Source organism: Lissotriton vulgaris, chromosome 11, assembly GCF_964263255.1.
Source record: "Lissotriton vulgaris chromosome 11, aLisVul1.2, whole genome shotgun sequence".
NCBI lineage: Eukaryota > Metazoa > Chordata > Amphibia > Caudata > Salamandridae > Lissotriton > Lissotriton vulgaris.
The window spans coordinates 279179059-279196782 of NC_141699.1; the positions used below are offsets into that span (position 1 = coordinate 279179059).

At 46.3% G+C, this 17724-nt stretch overlaps 1 protein-coding gene across 2 annotated transcripts in view; it reads right to left on the reverse strand.

Annotated features, from left to right (window-relative positions):
• The window catches only part of DDX54 (DEAD-box helicase 54), a 194491-nt gene that overhangs the window by 17121 nt on the left and 159646 nt on the right, over positions 1–17724 (reverse strand). For both annotated transcript variants that reach the window (XM_086943245.1, XM_086943244.1), the window contains exon 14: positions 17399–17472. In XM_086943245.1, the coding sequence (XP_086799371.1) occupies positions 17399–17472 (74 nt within the window). The remainder of the gene's footprint in view (positions 1–17398; positions 17473–17724) is intronic.

A 17724-nucleotide genomic window follows, 5' to 3' on the forward strand; every position in this document is an offset into this window, starting at 1 on the left:
TGGGATTTGTGTGAATTCCAAAGTATGGCCCTTTCGAATGATGTTTAGCACCCAACGGTCTGATGTTATCTTGGACCAATTCTGAAGGTATTGTGACACCCTGCCTCCTACTGATGATGATCTTGCGGAGGTGGGCACAGTAGGAAGAGTCAGGAGGCCGCTATTGTTTCTTGGACGTATCACGTCCTTGGCGAGCCTGCTTCCCTCTGTTATTAGGTCTTGAGTAATGCGAGGACTGGCCCTGCCTTTGCTGATAAGGTTGGCGGTACTGTTGCGAACCTGAGCCATATGATGAATACCTTTGCTGCTGATAAGAGCCTCTGTAGGTGGTGCTTTTTCCTTTGGAACCTCTAAAAGGAGCTTTACGGTCCTGAAGCGTACCCAGAGACTAGCGGTCTCAGAATCCTTTTTAATGTCTTGGAGAGTGTCATCTTTCAATTTTCCAAATAATGGTAGATCCAGGATCTTATTCTGGATTTCGGGTCTAAACCAGGTCGCCTTAAGCCATCCCTGGCGACGAAGCCAAAGAACGAAAAGCCGCCGTGGCAATGTCCATGGCACAGTCAATGATTTTCATTGATGTTGCCTCCCCTTCTTGCAAAACCTTTTTTGCTTCTGTCTTTGACTCTGGAGGAAGTTGATCCAAGTACGGTGAAACATCACACCATAGTATCTGCCCAATATCGCTAAGGCATTTGCTGCCCACACCAGAGGACTTGCCATTGAAGAGAACCTCTTACCGGCATTGTTTAACCTCCTGCTCTCTTTAACTGGAGGAGTTGTCAAAGGAGCTGAGGGGTTGCGCGACTTCCTTTGTGCCGCTTGAGAAATAACCAAGTCTGGTCTTGGGTGTCCCGTCAAAGACACCGGACCATCCTCAGGCGCTTTGTATTTTTTGTCGAGGCGCGGTAGTGCAGGGACCACCGTCGCTGGATTTTTCATTGCTTTAAGGCCTTCATCCGAAAGATGCTGGACAATAGAGATAGATCTTGTTGTCTTCTTATAAGGTTCTTTAAAATCATACAGAAAACATTCGGTGGAAACCGAAGGCATTGATAGTTTGAATCTGCCAGCCGCTCTCTCCATTAGCTTATGAAACCCCCCTATATCCGCTGGCGGGGAGTCCACCGGATCCGGACATGGAGATACTGGGTCTGGGATGACATATTCATCCCATTCTGTACCTTGACCAGTTCCGTCATCAAAATTTTGATCCTCATCCGAGGAATCATCATGGGTGTCCAATGGTATTGAAGGCTCCTGTGGAACCGGTGTCTGTGTCTGTGGCTGAGATGACACCTGGGCCGGCAATTCGGGAGCAGCCGTTGCTGGAGCCGCAGGGACAGGCATGGCTTGTGCAATCGGAACCGGAGCAGGATGTGAACATCTAGACTTGTACTCCTGCAGCATGTTGTGAAGGTCCTGTAATAAAGATGATGGTACGGATACCATATCTTGTCTCGAGTACTGTCCTAGCTGGGCAGAATGATGACGATAACCACATTCCTGGTTGTACTCTCCGTCAGAATCTGTCTCCTGGCAATTAACCAGAAGCTGGGATGGACTGTTTGCATAGCCATAGGAGTCCTGATCATCATCCTCCGATTCATCCTCATCCTCCTCTAAAAGTAGAGCTGGCGGCAAGGGGGTAACTCTCCTAGGAGATGTCATGTCCGGTGTAATTCTGGTCATAGAAATCGTAATTCTTTTCTCCGACGATAAAATAGTAGACGATCCTGTCGACAATGGTGTTGAAAATACTGCCGTCGTCAGCTTCGTCGACGGAATAGGCGTCGTCGATGAAAGAACACTCGACGACGAGATGGGCGTCGTCGATGCAGTCAACGCTCCTGCCGAACATTTCGTCATCGCCGTTGTCGTCGACTCTGTCGTCGTCGACCCCTTCGTCGACGTCGCTATAACTGCCGTCGACGACTCCATCTTTGTCGACGATCCCGTCGACGTCGATTGTCCCGTGGACGAGCCCGCAGACAGTACCATTTTCAGCTTAGGCTTCAATTTCTTCGCCGATGGAGCCTTCGTCGACGAGCCTTCATCGTCGACGACTTGGAACTTCTGTCAGACTTTCCAGAAGACTGAGAAGAGGGTTTTTTGAAGGCTGGATCAGTCTTCACACCCGAAGAAGGCGTAGATGGTCCTACCCTCTCCTTTTCACCATGGTGAGGAGATTCAACAAAACCTTGGCTCTCAGACTCTCTGGGGGTCTTTTTTGAGGCCTTAGAAGGATGCTCCACAGAAGGAGAAGGGGAACCCCTACCCCTTCTGACTGACCTAGTCGATGACGCTGTTGAAGAGTCCTCACGGTCACTGGAGACTGTGTCCTTTCTGGACTTCAACTTCTGAAGCCAGGTAAGAAGCCTACCCTCACGATCTTAGAGGGTCTTGGTTGAAAAGGTGCAGCAGATCTTGCAATCCGCGGCCTTATGATCAGGATAGAGGCAGTAGATTCAATCTTTATGCTTACACTCAACAAAAAGGCTTTTCTTGCCACAGGTGGAACATGGCTTGAAAATGGCCATCTTTTCCTTTTCAGACATCCTGGAAGGAACAGCTAACAATCCTGAAGAGAAATCCTGAAGAAAAACATCTGAAGAGTAGAGATTGAGCAGAGCTCCAAAGGAGACTCCCTAAGCACAACGTGCAGTAGAAAATCTGAGGCTCTGAGGTTCCTTCAGGAGGTTTCTATGGGGTGAGGCTCTTCTGATTGGCTGATGCTTTGTTTGGTCTCTTTTACAAAAAGAGGCGGATTTGATAAAAAAGGGAATGAGGGCTAGGCCTTTTTCTTTCTCTTTTGTACCTACTGCTATGTTATTTTGTTACCGAGACTCCCATTCCAACGACGGGGAATAATATAGAAGCATGGGAATCTATGGAAGTTCCAATACTGGGGCAAATAAAGATATCAAGTTTTGGGTTCTATTGTTGAGGTTAGTCTGCTACACCTGAATGTTAAATCTGATAACTTCCATAAGCATATAGTATGAAAAGGGTAAAGGGCTATCGGGGGAGTCTTCAAAGAGGCAAGGATATACTGAGGCACTCCTTCCAAATCTGTCAACTTGCCCTAAAGGGTCTCAATGGAACCTTAAGGGGGTTAAGTACATTTGAGAGACCTAATGTCTAAGAGACTAGTTACTTAACTGTAACAATAGTTTTGAGCTTGACGATATGTTAGATTAATCTGCTGTGCATTATTCCACCCCTAATGGTTGTGCCTGGATTGTTGCTTCATAAACGAAAAAGTTTTACTTTAAGCGTTGATTATATGCAAATACCATAGGACTCATTGCAATGTTGAGTGAAAGCCCATGATGCCAAAGTACACAACCTCTATGTTACAGATCTTATTTTTGTTTTAGAGTGCGGGAGCAAGAAGCATGAGCACTGAAATATATTTTAAAAGCTCTTGCTTCCAAGAACAACTCCAAATTCCTTGTGCACCTCACACCAAATGAAGGAAGCGGGCTGCTCATCTGGTGGCTTAGTGGACTAATGTGTACCGTGTAGGAACCGGTGTTCAACCTCATGATCATAGGTTCAAATCCCAGCAAGTCCACTCAGCCTTTCATCTTTCTGAGATCAATAAAATGAGTATCATTGGGTTGGGTAACAAACATCTGTTATTCAGCATTAGAGTGAGCGTGCACTTTACAAATACGCATTATGTTTATGTTAGGTTATCTTCTTGCAAAGGAATGAGCCCCCTAAACTAGTGTAGACCCACTCAGTGCCAAACTTTCCCTAAAGTAGGTTGCGTCTGAACCCTAGTCAGCCCTAAAGAGAGTGCCTCTATACCACAAAAAGACAGATGAACAAGTGCATTAGATCAGGTTGGGGCAATTTAGAAACGTAGTGGAATTGTGCAGGGGTGAATGAAGGCAACAGCGACTTGGTTTCCCCAGGGTAACTTTGCAATTGAATCCTCTTGGTCTTATCCTGTGTTGGGGCAAGGCAGGCACTTTCAGAGTGATTGCACAACTAAAGCTTCATCGCTTCTGTCTGAAGGCACTACTTTCCTTTTTGCAGCACAGCCACCAGGCATGGATACGTCATGGTCTGATCACATGCCACAGGAGCGCCGTTCTACACCTAGCATTTTCCCGCGACATTGCTAGCAGTACTCAAAGAGCCCCTGACTTAAACCTCGCCTTCTGAAATGCTCTGCCATGTACAGCTTCTCCTCACTAAAACAGGGGAATGTTTCTTAAGTTTCGAGAAAACCCCTAAGGGGAGAACAAAAAAAACACTGTGAGAAGAAGAAAGTTTGTGAAAACCCAAATATTCTATTTTGCTGTGAAAGGGTTAGACATAAGAACGTAGGTAAAGTTGATCCTATGACAGAGTCCATTCGACTACACAGAGCTGCACCCAAGTTAGAAAATCTGAAGACAGTCACTCACTTCTCAGGGGAATAGAGCTGTTTTCATGTAACTTTGATATTCGTAGGATGTCCCAATTGAAAGAAAAGATTTGAAAAAAAACCACAAAAAAAACATTTCAAGTAATGTATACATTTTAAAACAAAATTGTATTTAAGGTATAGCTTGGAGCCTGGGAGTATTCTGAATATTATTAAGTTAAAGGGGGATCACTAGCTGGAACAAGCACTGGCGTTGCCAATAGGTCTCGCAGTAGGAAAGTTTGAGCTATTGGTTGTGTAAATGACAAAGCCCTTTATGTATTCTAAATGATAACAGTGAAAGGCATTGTTATTTGCCATTGTAATAGTTCCACCTGTCGTACTGCACGATCAATTGGCAACGTGAGTGTTGTTCGTGTGTGAGTGGCGTTGTGTGTGTGAGTGGCGTTGCGTGTGTGAGTGGCGTTGCATGTGTGAGTGGCGTTGCGTGTGTGAGTGGCGTTGCGTGTGTGAGTGGCGTTGCGTGTGTGAGTGGCGTTGCGTGTGTGAGTGGCATTGCGTGTGTGAGTGGCATTGCGTGTGTGAGTGGCGTTGCGTGTGTGAGTGGCGTTGCGTGTGTGAGTGGCGTTGCGTGTGTGAGTGGCGTTGCGTGTGTGAGTGGCGTTGCGTGTGTGAGTGGCGTTGCGTGTGTGAGTGGCGTTGCGTGTGTGAGTGGCGTTGCGTGTATGAGTGGCGTTGCGTGTGTGAGTGGCGTTGCGTGTGTGAGAGGTGTTGCCTGTGTGTGAGGCGTTGGCTGTGTGATTTGTGTTGCCTGTGTGAGTGGCGTTGCCTGTGTGAGTGGCGTTGCCTGTGTGAGTGGCGTTGCCTGTGTGAGTGGCGTTGCATGTGGCAGTGGCGTTGCATGTGTGCGTAGTTGAGTGGTGTTGCGTTGTTTAGTGGCGTTGCATGTGTGAGTGGTGTTGCATGTGTGAGTGGCGTTGCATGTGTGAGTGTTGTTGCGTAGTTGAGTGTTGTTGCGTAGTTGAGTGTCGTTGCGTAGTTGAGTGTCGTTGCGTAGTTGAGTGGTGTTGCGTTGTTTAGTGGCGTTGCATGTGTGAGTGGTGTTGCATGTGTGAGTGTCGTTGCGTAGTTGAGTGGCGTTGCATAGTTGAGTGGCGTTGCATAGTTGAGTGGCGTTGCATAGTTGAGTGGCATTGCGTAGTTGAGTGGCGTTGCGTAGTTGAGTGTCTTTTAGTAGATGAGTGGCGTTGCGTAGATGAGGGTGAGGTGTTGAGGGTGAGTAAGGATGAGTGAGAGTGAGGGTGAGTGAGGTGTTGAGGGTGAGTGAGGAGTTGAGGGTGAGTGAGGTGTTGAGGGTGAGTGATGGTGAGGTGTTGAGGGTGAGGTGTTGAGGGTGATTGAGGTGTTGAGGGTGAGTGCGGGTGAGGAGTTGAGGTGGAGGCGTTGAGGGTGAGTGAGGGTGAGTGTGAGGTATTGTCATTGAGTGTGAGTGTGAGTGAGGGGGTGTGAGGGTGATGGGGTGTGATGGTGAGGGTGTGTGAGCGTGAGGGTGTGTGAGTCTGAGTGTGAGTTATTGTCATTGAGTGTGTGTGAGTGTGAGTGAGGGGGTGTGAGTGTGTGAGTGTGAGTGTGAGGAGTTGAGGGTGAGTGCGTGTGAGGGTGACTGTGGAGTTGAGGGTGAGTGAGGTGTTTGAGGGTGAGTGAGGATGAGTGAGGAGTGAGTGTGAGTTAGGGTGAGGGGTTGAGGGTGGGTGAGGGTGAGGGGTTGAGGGTGAGTGAGGATGAGTGAGGATGAGTGAGGGTGAGTGAGGGTGAGTGAGGATGAGTGAGGATGAGTGAGGGTGAGTGAGGGTGAGTGAGGGGTTGAGGGTGCATGCTATTTAGAAAACAAAAATATGCTATTCCCTCAAAGTTATTACTAGCAAAATACTGGTAGTACGTGTGAGTGAAAACCGCAAGTGTAGTTTGCACAAAGCTCTAAAATAGCACTGGAAACAAAGAAAACAAGTGAAAGCAAGTTACGGTACCATAAAGTGGGTTTGAACTTTCATTTAATGTTCTTCCCGAAATGTGCTCCAGGCAACACGTTAATCTCTTTGTACGCCGTGTTTGTGCTGCACATTTGGAGGCTTAACAAAAACATGCTAGTTGGGGCAGAGCAACTCCATCGCTGCCGTACCAAAATGGTTAAAGGGACTGTAAGAAGGGGCGGTGCAAGGAAAACAAACTGCGACGTGCTGAAGGAGACTGTAAATAAAAAAAATTCTAATGAAAAGAAGCGGGACAGGTATAAATTACAACAAACTGTTGTCCAGCACCACAGCATTTATATTGGAAATACTGTGGTTCTGTCAGACGGTGGTCAGAGGGCGGAAACAGCAGGGGTCCCGGACAAAAAAACAAGCGTTAAGAGCGGCCGGGAAACTGAAAGCACGGCCGGCCAGCCATGATTAATTAGGGGAGGAGAAGCCGCTGAGCGCACGCTGGGCGAAGCCCTTTGATGTGCTGGTGGCAAGAAAGTGCATCATTTTCGAAGAACTGCCGCTTTAAATATGTGACTACATAAAGGATGAAGGCGGAAAAGAAAGTTCTCTCTTTCTGACTTCGGCTCCAGGTGGCGTTAGAGTCTTACACTTGTATATGCAACTGTTAAAGTAAATGGCAGAAATAAAACAATTATCTCGCATCTATACAGAGCTGAACTTTCTAATTTGCGAAAAGTCTCCTAGAAGCCAGACGTGCCGTGTAGTACAGATACTTGGAGAGGTCGCTGCCATTGGGAGATAAGAAAAGCTGACTGTATTTATAGACTACAGTGCAGATGATAGCTAGTGCTTAGCTCAAAATAAATGTTTTATTTTTCAAAAAGATCTTTTAAAACTTAGAATGTCGGGATTTACATGGTAATTACGCATGCTTGAAGTTCAAAATGTATTACGGAAAAGTCACGATTTTTATTGTTTATTGAATCAAAAGTTCCACTTTATGCGCCGTGGCCTGAATGATAAAAGGCACGAGACGAGTCGACCTCGCAAGCGTTTTACGCTCTGTGAACTCCAGGTTATATAAAAGTTACCAGCATACACTGCGGTTTCTCAGGATAAACAAACACCAAAACTGTTGTCTGAACATCCAGACACTGTAGAACTCATGAATAAACCTCCCCTCGAAAGCCGCATATCTCAGACATACAACTATTCCAGACCTTTCCGTTAAAATGGAGGGGATTTGTTGAGACAAATATATCAGTAAACAACCTGGGAAGCCAAAACGAGCACTCGGACAGGAGAAACGCGACGTGCACCAGAAACAAACAAAAAAAAAATGAAACGCCGGATGGGGGCGGGAAAGCCTGGTGGGAGGCGTGAATGCGCGAGGGGAGGCAGGCGGATTGGGAGAGAAGCCTGATGGGGCGGGAGAGCCTGGTGGGTGGGCGTGAATGAGGGGAGGACTGGGCTGGGCTTGCATGCGGATTGGGAGAGAAGCCTGATGGGGGCGGGAGAGCCTGGTGGGTGGGCGTGAATGAGGGGAGGACTGGGCTGGGCTTGCATGCGGATTGGGAGAGAAGCCTGATGGGGGCGGGAGAGCCTGGTGGGTGGGCGTGAATGAGGGGAGGACTGGGCTGGGCTTGCATGCGATGCGCGTGCATGTTGACGGGCACTGCATGAAAACCGCGGGCTGAAAGCCCTTTGGTTTGACGAGAAAATAGCCAACTTGAATTCTCCCCATTTCCCATTCCTGCGGAATGGTAAAGGCTCGACCTAAAAAGTGTAAAAAGAACAATGCACTGAAAGGAAGAGAGTGACAGGCCACTCAAGATATTACAAAATGAGGGAGGGTAGAATAAGAATGATGTTAGAGTCACGAGGAGGATATAAAGAATACAGGAAAAAGCATCTTTATCTTAAAACAAGCAAGTAAACACACTGACATCCAACTCCATTGAGATGCCAAGAGCCTGACTGATCACACTGGCCCAGTTTTCCTATTAACCTCAAGAGCAGTACAAATGAGGACAAGGAACAGAGGAAGAGAGGTGCTTTTAGGAGAGATCGCCTGGCAGAAAGATGAATAGGGCATTGGAAGGGAGCTAAAAGTGGAAGCATCAGCTCTACTCAGGTGAATATTGAGACTTTTAGAAGGGAATGAAATACATAAGGGTTCATGTGACAATGGTGCTTCAAGAAGCAAAATGGGGTGAAGGGTGACCCAATATTTAGGACTGCCCTTGGTGACCACCTGGAGGAGAAACACTTAAAACGGACCTTAGAAATGCCAGAAGAGGAAAGAACATTGCCTCACATGCTGAAAAATACTCTGTAGTTGGGCAACTTTTCACTATTCTTCATTACATCCCTCCCTTACCATTATCTCTAGCTGGTTAGAGTGTGGGCAGCGTTTATGCAAGGAAGTGGTTTATTATTGGAAATATGATATAATAATGTGAAACGCTTCTTGTTATAGAGATTTTATGGCTGCAGCCAACAAGATAGCTAGCCAGAAGTGAACTTTCAAGCTCCACTGGCTGAATAATCCTGTGCATTGAACTGACCCCAGTGGAAGAAAATACACAATTTATATGGGCAGGGAAGAAGTTACTTCCCTGTTACAATCGGTTTACAGGTTGTAGGGCTGTAGATTCACATGCTCTGCATACTCCTGCCATCTAGTGTTGGGCTCAGACATTGCACGTTGTTTTTCTTCAAAGAAGATATTTTGGTATCGAGTTGTGACACCTCCCCTGAAATTAACAGTAGGAGGCAGACTCCATCTCAAATTGTTTGTCCCCCACAGGTGTTAGTACAGAAATACAAAGCAGGGTTCTGTCTGTGAATTTTGAAAACAAATTGACATATGCTCACTTCCACGGGCGATGTGATGAGATCATGTGGCTCTATAGTGCTATAAAGTTGCAAGAAGATTGTACCCATTCTTCTAAAGCAGTAGAGTGGAAGCATTTAAAGAACCCTAACTGCAAACGACACAGAATAGTGATATTATTACTTGGTGAGGGCTCACCACCATCCCAACTAATAATCCACGTTCCTTACACACATGTATTGGGACACTTTGGTGTTCTATTGCCATGACTATAACCGTGTGATATTCAGGTGTCACCTTGTGGGGATGTCTTAACCTCTTCCATGCTTATAATGGCCCCCGGCCGTCATTAGTCACGGTGGGTGTGTGATCATGACAGGCAGGAGCCGCCATGACCACGCCCACGATTGGAATGTCCAGCAATGCAGCGGAATTCACGCTGCAGTGAAGAGGTTAACATGATATCTTTCTAAAATAGGGTCTTTCTATTGCTCAGTGAATTCTGGGTCCTTATACAGGTGTGGAGATCCTCTTGTGTATCTTTGCGAAGCAGAGGGTGTTGTGCTCAATTTCTGAGCTTTGTACTGGAACTTCCTGGTGTAACATTAGACCAGAGAGTGGGTTTAGGAGGGGGAATCATGGAGTACACAAACATGAAACTTATCTCCCGTGCTTGGGGCGACTGGATATATAGGAGCCCTGTCGTTGTCAGGCTAGAGTCCTTTGAGTTCCTCAGCTATCACAGCAGTCAGAGGCTCGGTAGAGTTTTGGCTCTGCATCAAGTAATATGTCCAGAACTATCCCTTCAGTGCTGAATCAGCAATTTTTTTTCCTAAAAGGTTTACTAGCAGAACAGCCTCTCGCTTTGTGCTCCATCAGTTAGGTTAGGCCAGAGGTTACAGAGCCGATGCGGGATACCGTAACTAGAAAACTAGAATGTTTGTTTGTACCTCACTAAGTAATCCAGTCACCTGTTCCATGCATACTGCCTTTGGTGAGAGGGAACCCACTACTTCTCCTTGGTAGCTTAAGTGAGGCAGAATGTGGATTTTTAGGAGACTCTTATGGACTCATTGGGATGAGACCATTCCTCCACACTGATTGCCTGCATCAACGAAGCACAGAAGTTTGACACACACATTTACCATATGGCAGTGACTACATAGACACTTAACATCAAAACCATGTCCAATTTTAATTGGTGCATTGAAGATGTCCTCTTTTTGAATGACTTCTCTGTGTACACTGTTTTACTCACAGGTCTTTGTGAAAGTCCTGAGGAGACCGGTCAAATCCATTTTGGACTGAAACGCTTCAAGAACTCAAACAAGCCACATGACCACTCGATGAAAAACAGGAACATACAAAGCTGCTGGTTTCTAAAAATTGAAAATCACTTCTTTGTTTTTCACCAAGAAATATGGCTTCTCTATTCATATCAGCTATAACTGAACATTGCTATGTAACTATTGTACAAGGACCTTACAATTTACGGAAAATAGTTTTGAATCAGTAGGTCTTCTTTTGTTTTTTAATAAAAAAGTGTTCTTCTTTGTATTCACTTGTTTTGTAAAATTTACATATGTGATACACTTTTATGCTTTTGAACTACTGATTGTTTTTTTATAAACAACACATTTACTTCACCTTTAGGATATACTCCTGCACGTATTGTGAATTAATTTAAATTGTAAAATAATTTGCAATGCTTTCTACAAATGGTAATATTAATCTTTCCCCTTGAGAGTATTTTGTTTTGGCTATTTGGCGTATTTCTCAAACTCTCGAGTTACAAGGAACACCTCACTCCTTTTTTCATGATATGCCCTAGATAGAATGACGGCTAAGCTGCCCAAAAGCAATTCAATGTACTCCAGAAGGCTCAATTTTATGGTCCAGTATTAGGCTGAGAAGCATGTGATTCTGAAAAGGCCTTATGAACAAGGAATCCTGGAAATACCAGCTTCACAATTCTATTATGTTTATTATACCTATGAAACAGTGGATTGGTTGAAGGACAAGTCTGGAGTTAAGAAGCTGGATCATACGGATCAACATGAAGAGCTCAAGTCTTTGTTCAGGATGATGCGTGTGTTGCCTTACCTGGTCAATTTAAAGTTTTGTATATGAGAATAAACAGACCGTGCAATTGTGGTGATTTGGGTTAACATAATGATGCACTACTATTGCATATACCTAAATTATAAAAGAAGCTGTAGTGACAAGATGGCTTCAGTGTGGCTTTGTAGAAATGGAGCATGGGTGAAAATGATAAGATTCGTAGGATTTGGTTAGACACAAACAGTGCCGTCTTCAGAGAGGACAATCTTTTGCATTCACATGCTGGATGCTGGCAGCAAAATAAACAAGGGTAGAATTTCCTGAGATGCCAAGAGTCACATGTACTGGGCACTCTATTGAACAGATATAGGGGGCCGTGAGGAGTCACTTTGTGAAATAGAGTCCTTAAAACATGTTGCCAGTTACGTTCACTAGTGGTTAAAGCCAAATGAAACCAAGGTTACTGGCAGGAACTGACCAAGAAGAAAGAATGTGGGGAAGGTGTAGGAAGGTACATCCTGACTATGGTTGCCCCCAACTTTTTGCCCTGTGTTTTAGCTGCTTTTGGACATAGTCGACCTGGGACCCTGCCAATCAGGACCCCAGGCCTACTGCTCTCTCTTTAAAATGGATTCCATGTACCCTAGGTGCATTTCCAATTGGTACTGGGCCACCCTATCAGACCCTGTAACTCAGGGCATGGGTGTACCCAGGGCTGCCAGGGGCTGAAGCATGTATTATGCCACCCCTGGCTGGCCTCCTAAATTTGACACAACTGGCTGCATGACAGCTGGGGCAAAGTCGTGTAATCACCCTTTGCTGTAGGTGTAGTATAACTATACCTAACCCTAAAATGGACACACAGATTCCTATCAGTCACTCCTATGGCCGGCCTTGACAATCCTGAAGGCAGAGTGCTTGGAATCGTGTGAGATGGTGCTCTGGCATGAGCTGAGCCTGTCTGCAGCTTGCGGAACCAAGTCCTAATAGCTGTCCCATGATATCGCATACCATATACTCTTAAGTGCATTATAATCCTCGCGGTTAAATGCTATCTTTGGTATTGCTTTATCAAAACATGTCGAGTAAGGTGTCATACGAATTGGAATACTAACCCCTCGCCAATTCTGGCGACGGGGTTAGCATTCCACCCTTCTAGAGGGACACGACATGTATGTAACTGTGAACCCCGGTTAAAGTTAACTAAAGCCTCAGCTCCACAAAATGGATGCTGCCACCACAGACACGAGTCTGACCTCCTGCTGCTGGGAGTCCTTCCAGCAAGGGAGGCTTGGACAAAGGGTTTCCTGTCCGGGGCGGTGCTAGCACCATCCCAGACATGGTTTTGTGTATCCTGGGTAGGCAGGGCTTTTCAGGAAGGTGACTGCTGAGTGGCACCCCGGTGCTCACTACGCATAGGCCAGTCAGAACCAGTTCCAGGGGCACACCAGCCCCTGGCCTGGGGAAGTCCGGCAGGGGAGAGGGGTGTAACCTCCCCCCTCCTGGTCCCACCCAAAGGCAGGACCTAGTCACCGGGTCAGCCCCCTTTTTTAGTATAAAGATAGGAGTGGGCCCCCTGTTCAAATTAGATCATCTTTGGAATCGAGACACGACTTTATTCAAAAGGACTTCAAGATTTCTTCATCAAGATTCTCCCTTGTGGCTAAGGAGTAGTCACCCTGCATCCGCAGGCACCATCCTAAAGAACACTGCGGTCTGCTGCAAGTCCTTCATCACGAATCCGACGACCCAGCTCGACGAGACCCGGCTTCCCTGGCACCTCTGACCTCTACTCACCTCTACAGCAAAGCTGAGAACCGTGAGTGCGACGAGACCTCGAGGGACCGACGATCGCCAAGACTGCACGACATCTTTACAACAAGCCCACCGTGTCCTCCACTGGTGAGTGCTTTGGGGTCCGAGAAGCCCCAACCCTGCGCAGCTCCAGCACCCAAGGTCAGCCTCCCTGCATCTCCACGATCTGCGTGGGGCCCTTCTGCTGTTTGCTGTGCACCGCGTTGTTTGGCTACTAGCCGGCTGGCTTGTGGCCTTCTGAGCGACGCCCGACGACATCACTGCTGCTGGTCTGGTTGCTCCAGACTGGCCCTTGCTTCCTTCTTGAAGAGAGGCAGCCCGGACCCTCCTGGTCCACTCCAGACGCCATTTTAGGTCCACCGCGTGGGCTTGAATTTGCCAAGGCTTTGTTGCCCAATCCTGGGTCCAGCGACGCCGACAGCTTCTATCTTCGTGGGACAGCTCGATCCTCCTTCCTGGTCGCCGACAACGCCTCCTGGTCCGTGAGATCTCCGAGTACAGCGTCACCCACTCACCTAGTCGAGGTGGCTACCATCCGGTGCCCTCCTGGTGCCCACTGACTACTGGCTAGTAGTCTCGAACTTGGTCCCCTCTGCTTTCAGGTGTCATCTTCCATCGATCTAGGCTTGGATCCACCGAACTTTCTTCACTGGTCGCCTGCCAGCAACTTCTTTCTTCCAGGCTCCTGGTCCGTCAACGAGGATTCCCGACGTCCTTTGAGTCCTATGCAGCTGCAGCCCCTGGGCTAGGTAACTTCGGCATTTCGGTGCCCCAGCATAGCCTCACTATCCAAGGGTCAGAATCTACTTTCGTTTTCCTCCTACCAGGTCGGGTTCGCCCGAGAACACTAACTTTGCAAATTCTAGCTACCATAGACTTTGTCCCGCATCCCGCGTGAGAGTGCACACTCTGCACCCGAGTCCCCTGGGTCTCCTAGAAGTAATCTAACGATTCTATAGTCAAGTCCTAGCGATTCCAAAGCCTATTAGTACTGTACTTACCTGCTAGTAATTTCGCATTCCACTTTTCAAGTATATGGTTTTCCGTGCCCCTCGGGCATTTGTATATACTGTGCTAACTTAAGTATTTTGATAAGAGTTTTGGTTTGTGCTTAGTACCATGTCCTCATAAAGAGTACAGGGCTGTTGTGATTCTTAATAAATAACTGTTTATTTTCATAACACTTGTGTGGTGTCCTTTCACTTGGTGTTCAAGGGGTATATGTGTGGTAAACAGCTGGCTTAACACGCCCTCTCGAGTCTTTAGCCTTAGCCTGCTCGTATCCACGCTACTAGGATAGCTGGTCTATAAGGTTGACTTACAACCAATCATCAATAAGGGTTGCTGGACTGATACATAGTGTTCACTAGAATAGTGAGCACTGCATATCAGGCCACCTTCTCACAGAAGGTCTTTCCGCAAATTTGCAGCGAGGTAGGAGAAGGAGCATCCTTCACTGTTGCTTTGGCAGGTGCAGGGTGTGAGAGAGGGAGGCGGAGTGCGGTTGTCTGGAGGGTTGATGAAAGTTCAGGCGTTGGTTGATGATGCTGGTCCTTAGTTGTGCAGGGCTTTGTATCAGCATCTTGAACGGATATCTCTTCGTGGAGCTTCTTGAGGTGGGGGGTGATGTGGGTCCACTTTGGGAGGTCAAGGATAAGTCTGGCTGAAAATTCTGTATGGTCTGCAGTCTTTTCAGGAGGTGTGAGGTGATGGCAAATGTCGGCCATAGTGATGGAGGGGTCTACTGATAGCGAAGGGAAGAGCTGGGTGGCATAGGATATGATGTTTAGTCCACGGGTTCTGACGATGTTGGCTAGGGGGGTCATGCAGGTGTTGAACAGTGTAGGGCTGAGGGACTCTGCAGATGATGTTCTTATGTTCTGAGGTGCAAGATGGTGGGTGGATTCTCTAGGCTATTTCAGTGAGGAAGGAGGAAATCCATTTGAGGGCATCTCCTTGGATTCCAATATGGTGAAGCCTCTTGGTATGGGTGTGGTGGGATACGGTGTCAAACACTGCTGAAAGGTTGATGAGGATCAGGGCTTCTGTTTCTTTTCGGACTAGGAAGGTTCTTTGTTGTCCACAAGATTTTCGTTTTCCAGGTGTTACCTGAGTTGGCAGTTGATGGCATTTTTGAGGACTTTGGCGGAAAAGGGGAGCAGAGAGATGAGACAGTAGTTCTTGAGATCGCGGGGGTTTGCGGATGGTTTCTTGAGAAGGGTTTGACTTCTGCGCGTTTCCATTCTTCAGGCACATTGCTGATCATCTTGCTCCTGAGGTTGAAGATGTGGGGAGGACAAGGGTTTGTGGGGACTCCTGAGTGGACGGAGTTCATGATGGCTGTGGTGGTTTGTGTGGTCCCAGGTGGTGAGCAGGTGGTTGGGGTTTCCATCTGTGGGAGAGAAGAGGCTGAGGATGTCGGGGACAGTGGGTTGGGGTTCTAAGGTTTTGTAGCTAGTGGAGAGCTTGTAGTTGAAGAAGTCCTCCAGGGTCTCACAGAGTTCCTGGGAAGGGATGTTGAGGTTTTCAGTGGCTGAGGGGTTGGAGAACTATCTGACAATGTTGAAGAGCTCTTTTCTGTAGTTAGAACTGGCTTTGATGTGGTCCTTTTCATTTCTGTCAGGAGTTGGTGGTGTTGGTTGAGGGATGTCTTGAATGTAGCTCGGTCTGGGGTCCTCTTGCTGGTGCGCCATTTCCTTACAAGACGTTTACAGTTGCATTTTGTGGTTCTCAGTTCTGTGGTGTACAACCGCCTACCAGGCCATTACTAAGACATAAGGTAACTCTAGAATTAAATGACCACATCATAAAATCACACAAAGAACCCATCTCATACACACTGAACAGCAAAGAATATACCCAGAGAGGGCGGAGTCTCGCCCCGGAGGCCATGAACATGATGACTATACTATAATCTGGACCTGGAATGACTGGAAAATCATTCTGTGCAATAAGCACACCATGGCAGTGCCTCCTGTTTAAAAATAGTGAACCAGTCATTAACATAAAAGAGTATTACTGTCTCATGTTTACAACAATCTGCACTGCAGTATGACAAAATGGCAATGGAAGCACTGGAAGCACTTTATACAGACAGCAGAATGTGAGGCAAGAAAAAGTGACATTGTCTGTCACTTTCTGCTCTATGCCCATTATCATGGAATACCAATGTAATTAATTGTCTCCAGGCGTGCTACATGCCAATAGGTCAAAACTGAAAAGGCAAAAGTGACTACCAACGGCAATATGGTTTTGAAAGAACATCTGAACACATAGCAAGGCCTCATAGATCCAGTTGTTCAGAGATCTCCCAGAAAGATACAAAGAAAAGAGGTAAAGATGGATATGGTGGGCTAAGACTTTTAAAAATTATGTGACATCAATTGGCTGAAGTTCAACGGTGCCTGTTGATCATGGGAAATTAACAAGCATTTTTTTTCATCATGTAACGGCAAAACAAACTGTTGTCGCTTTTTAATAGGGGAAGGGCTTGATAATAGGCAAGTTTTAAGTGTTGCCCCAAGAGGACCTAGAAATAAAATACGAATATGAAGCAATCTCTTGGGGTACAACAATATGAAACCTGCGATTAGGGCCTTTTTTTTAACGGATAGCATTAGAAGACCTAAGCTGCTCCCTTCTATATGAGCATTATACGGTGAACTTAAAAGGATAAACAGCAAATTATTGCCTAGAAGATGATTTGGGCAATGGACAATATTTTCAATGCATCTATAAGAAAGCCTATTTGAGCACAAATGTTTACTTTGTGAACAAAAAAGCAGTAAACCCAACAATATAATTACAGCAAAGTTAAACAAATGAACGTGCAGGGGTTATTAGTGCATAGACTTAGCCAGTTGCAAAGACAAACAGGACACACTTGCTTAAGAAAAAAAAACATAAACCTGCAATAAAATATCATTATTTTCGTAAATAAAGCAAAGAACACAGTCAAATTACAAGCTACACATCAATGTAATCAGCAATGAAATGCCAATGGCCTTGAAGGACAGTCAATTCGAGCCAAAGCAATATATGAAAAAAGCCCTGAAAGCCAATGGTAGAAGTGAGATGAGTGAAAGCTCCCTCTATCCGTACTACTTCTTGCATTTACTTCTTAAAGTATTGGTTACGTGAGGTCTCCAAGGCAAGCTAAAGCGGTCTCAACAAGACCTATAAAGAAAGATTTTTCAAATCATCATGCTTCCGAAAGCAGGACCCAATGCTGAATGTGAACGAGCCAAGCAATCTGTTAAAGAAGTGTTTTTAAACACTGCGAGGTAAAAGCATGGATTTTCATTCTGCAGACATACTCACCGTTTTTGATCGGTAGTTCTTAATAGAGTCCACAAATTTCAGTCTTTCCAGCTCCTCCTCCATCAAATCTGAACCTTTGTTAGAAAAGACAGTGATACAGTTAGCGCTTCCTACAAGGGTTTAAGGAGAAAAAGCCTGAGCAGTAAAGCTTTTCTCACAATTGAGCACTATATGCAATAGCATTGGAAGTCTGGCCTTTGGGAGTTGGAGACAATAGGGCTGAAGCACTGGCTGAGGAGGGGCTGTTGGGAACAGTGGAAGAGTGCCAAAAGGTCTGTAGAAATCTGTGTTGGGACATAAACTGCAGAGAAGCTTCAGAAACTGTG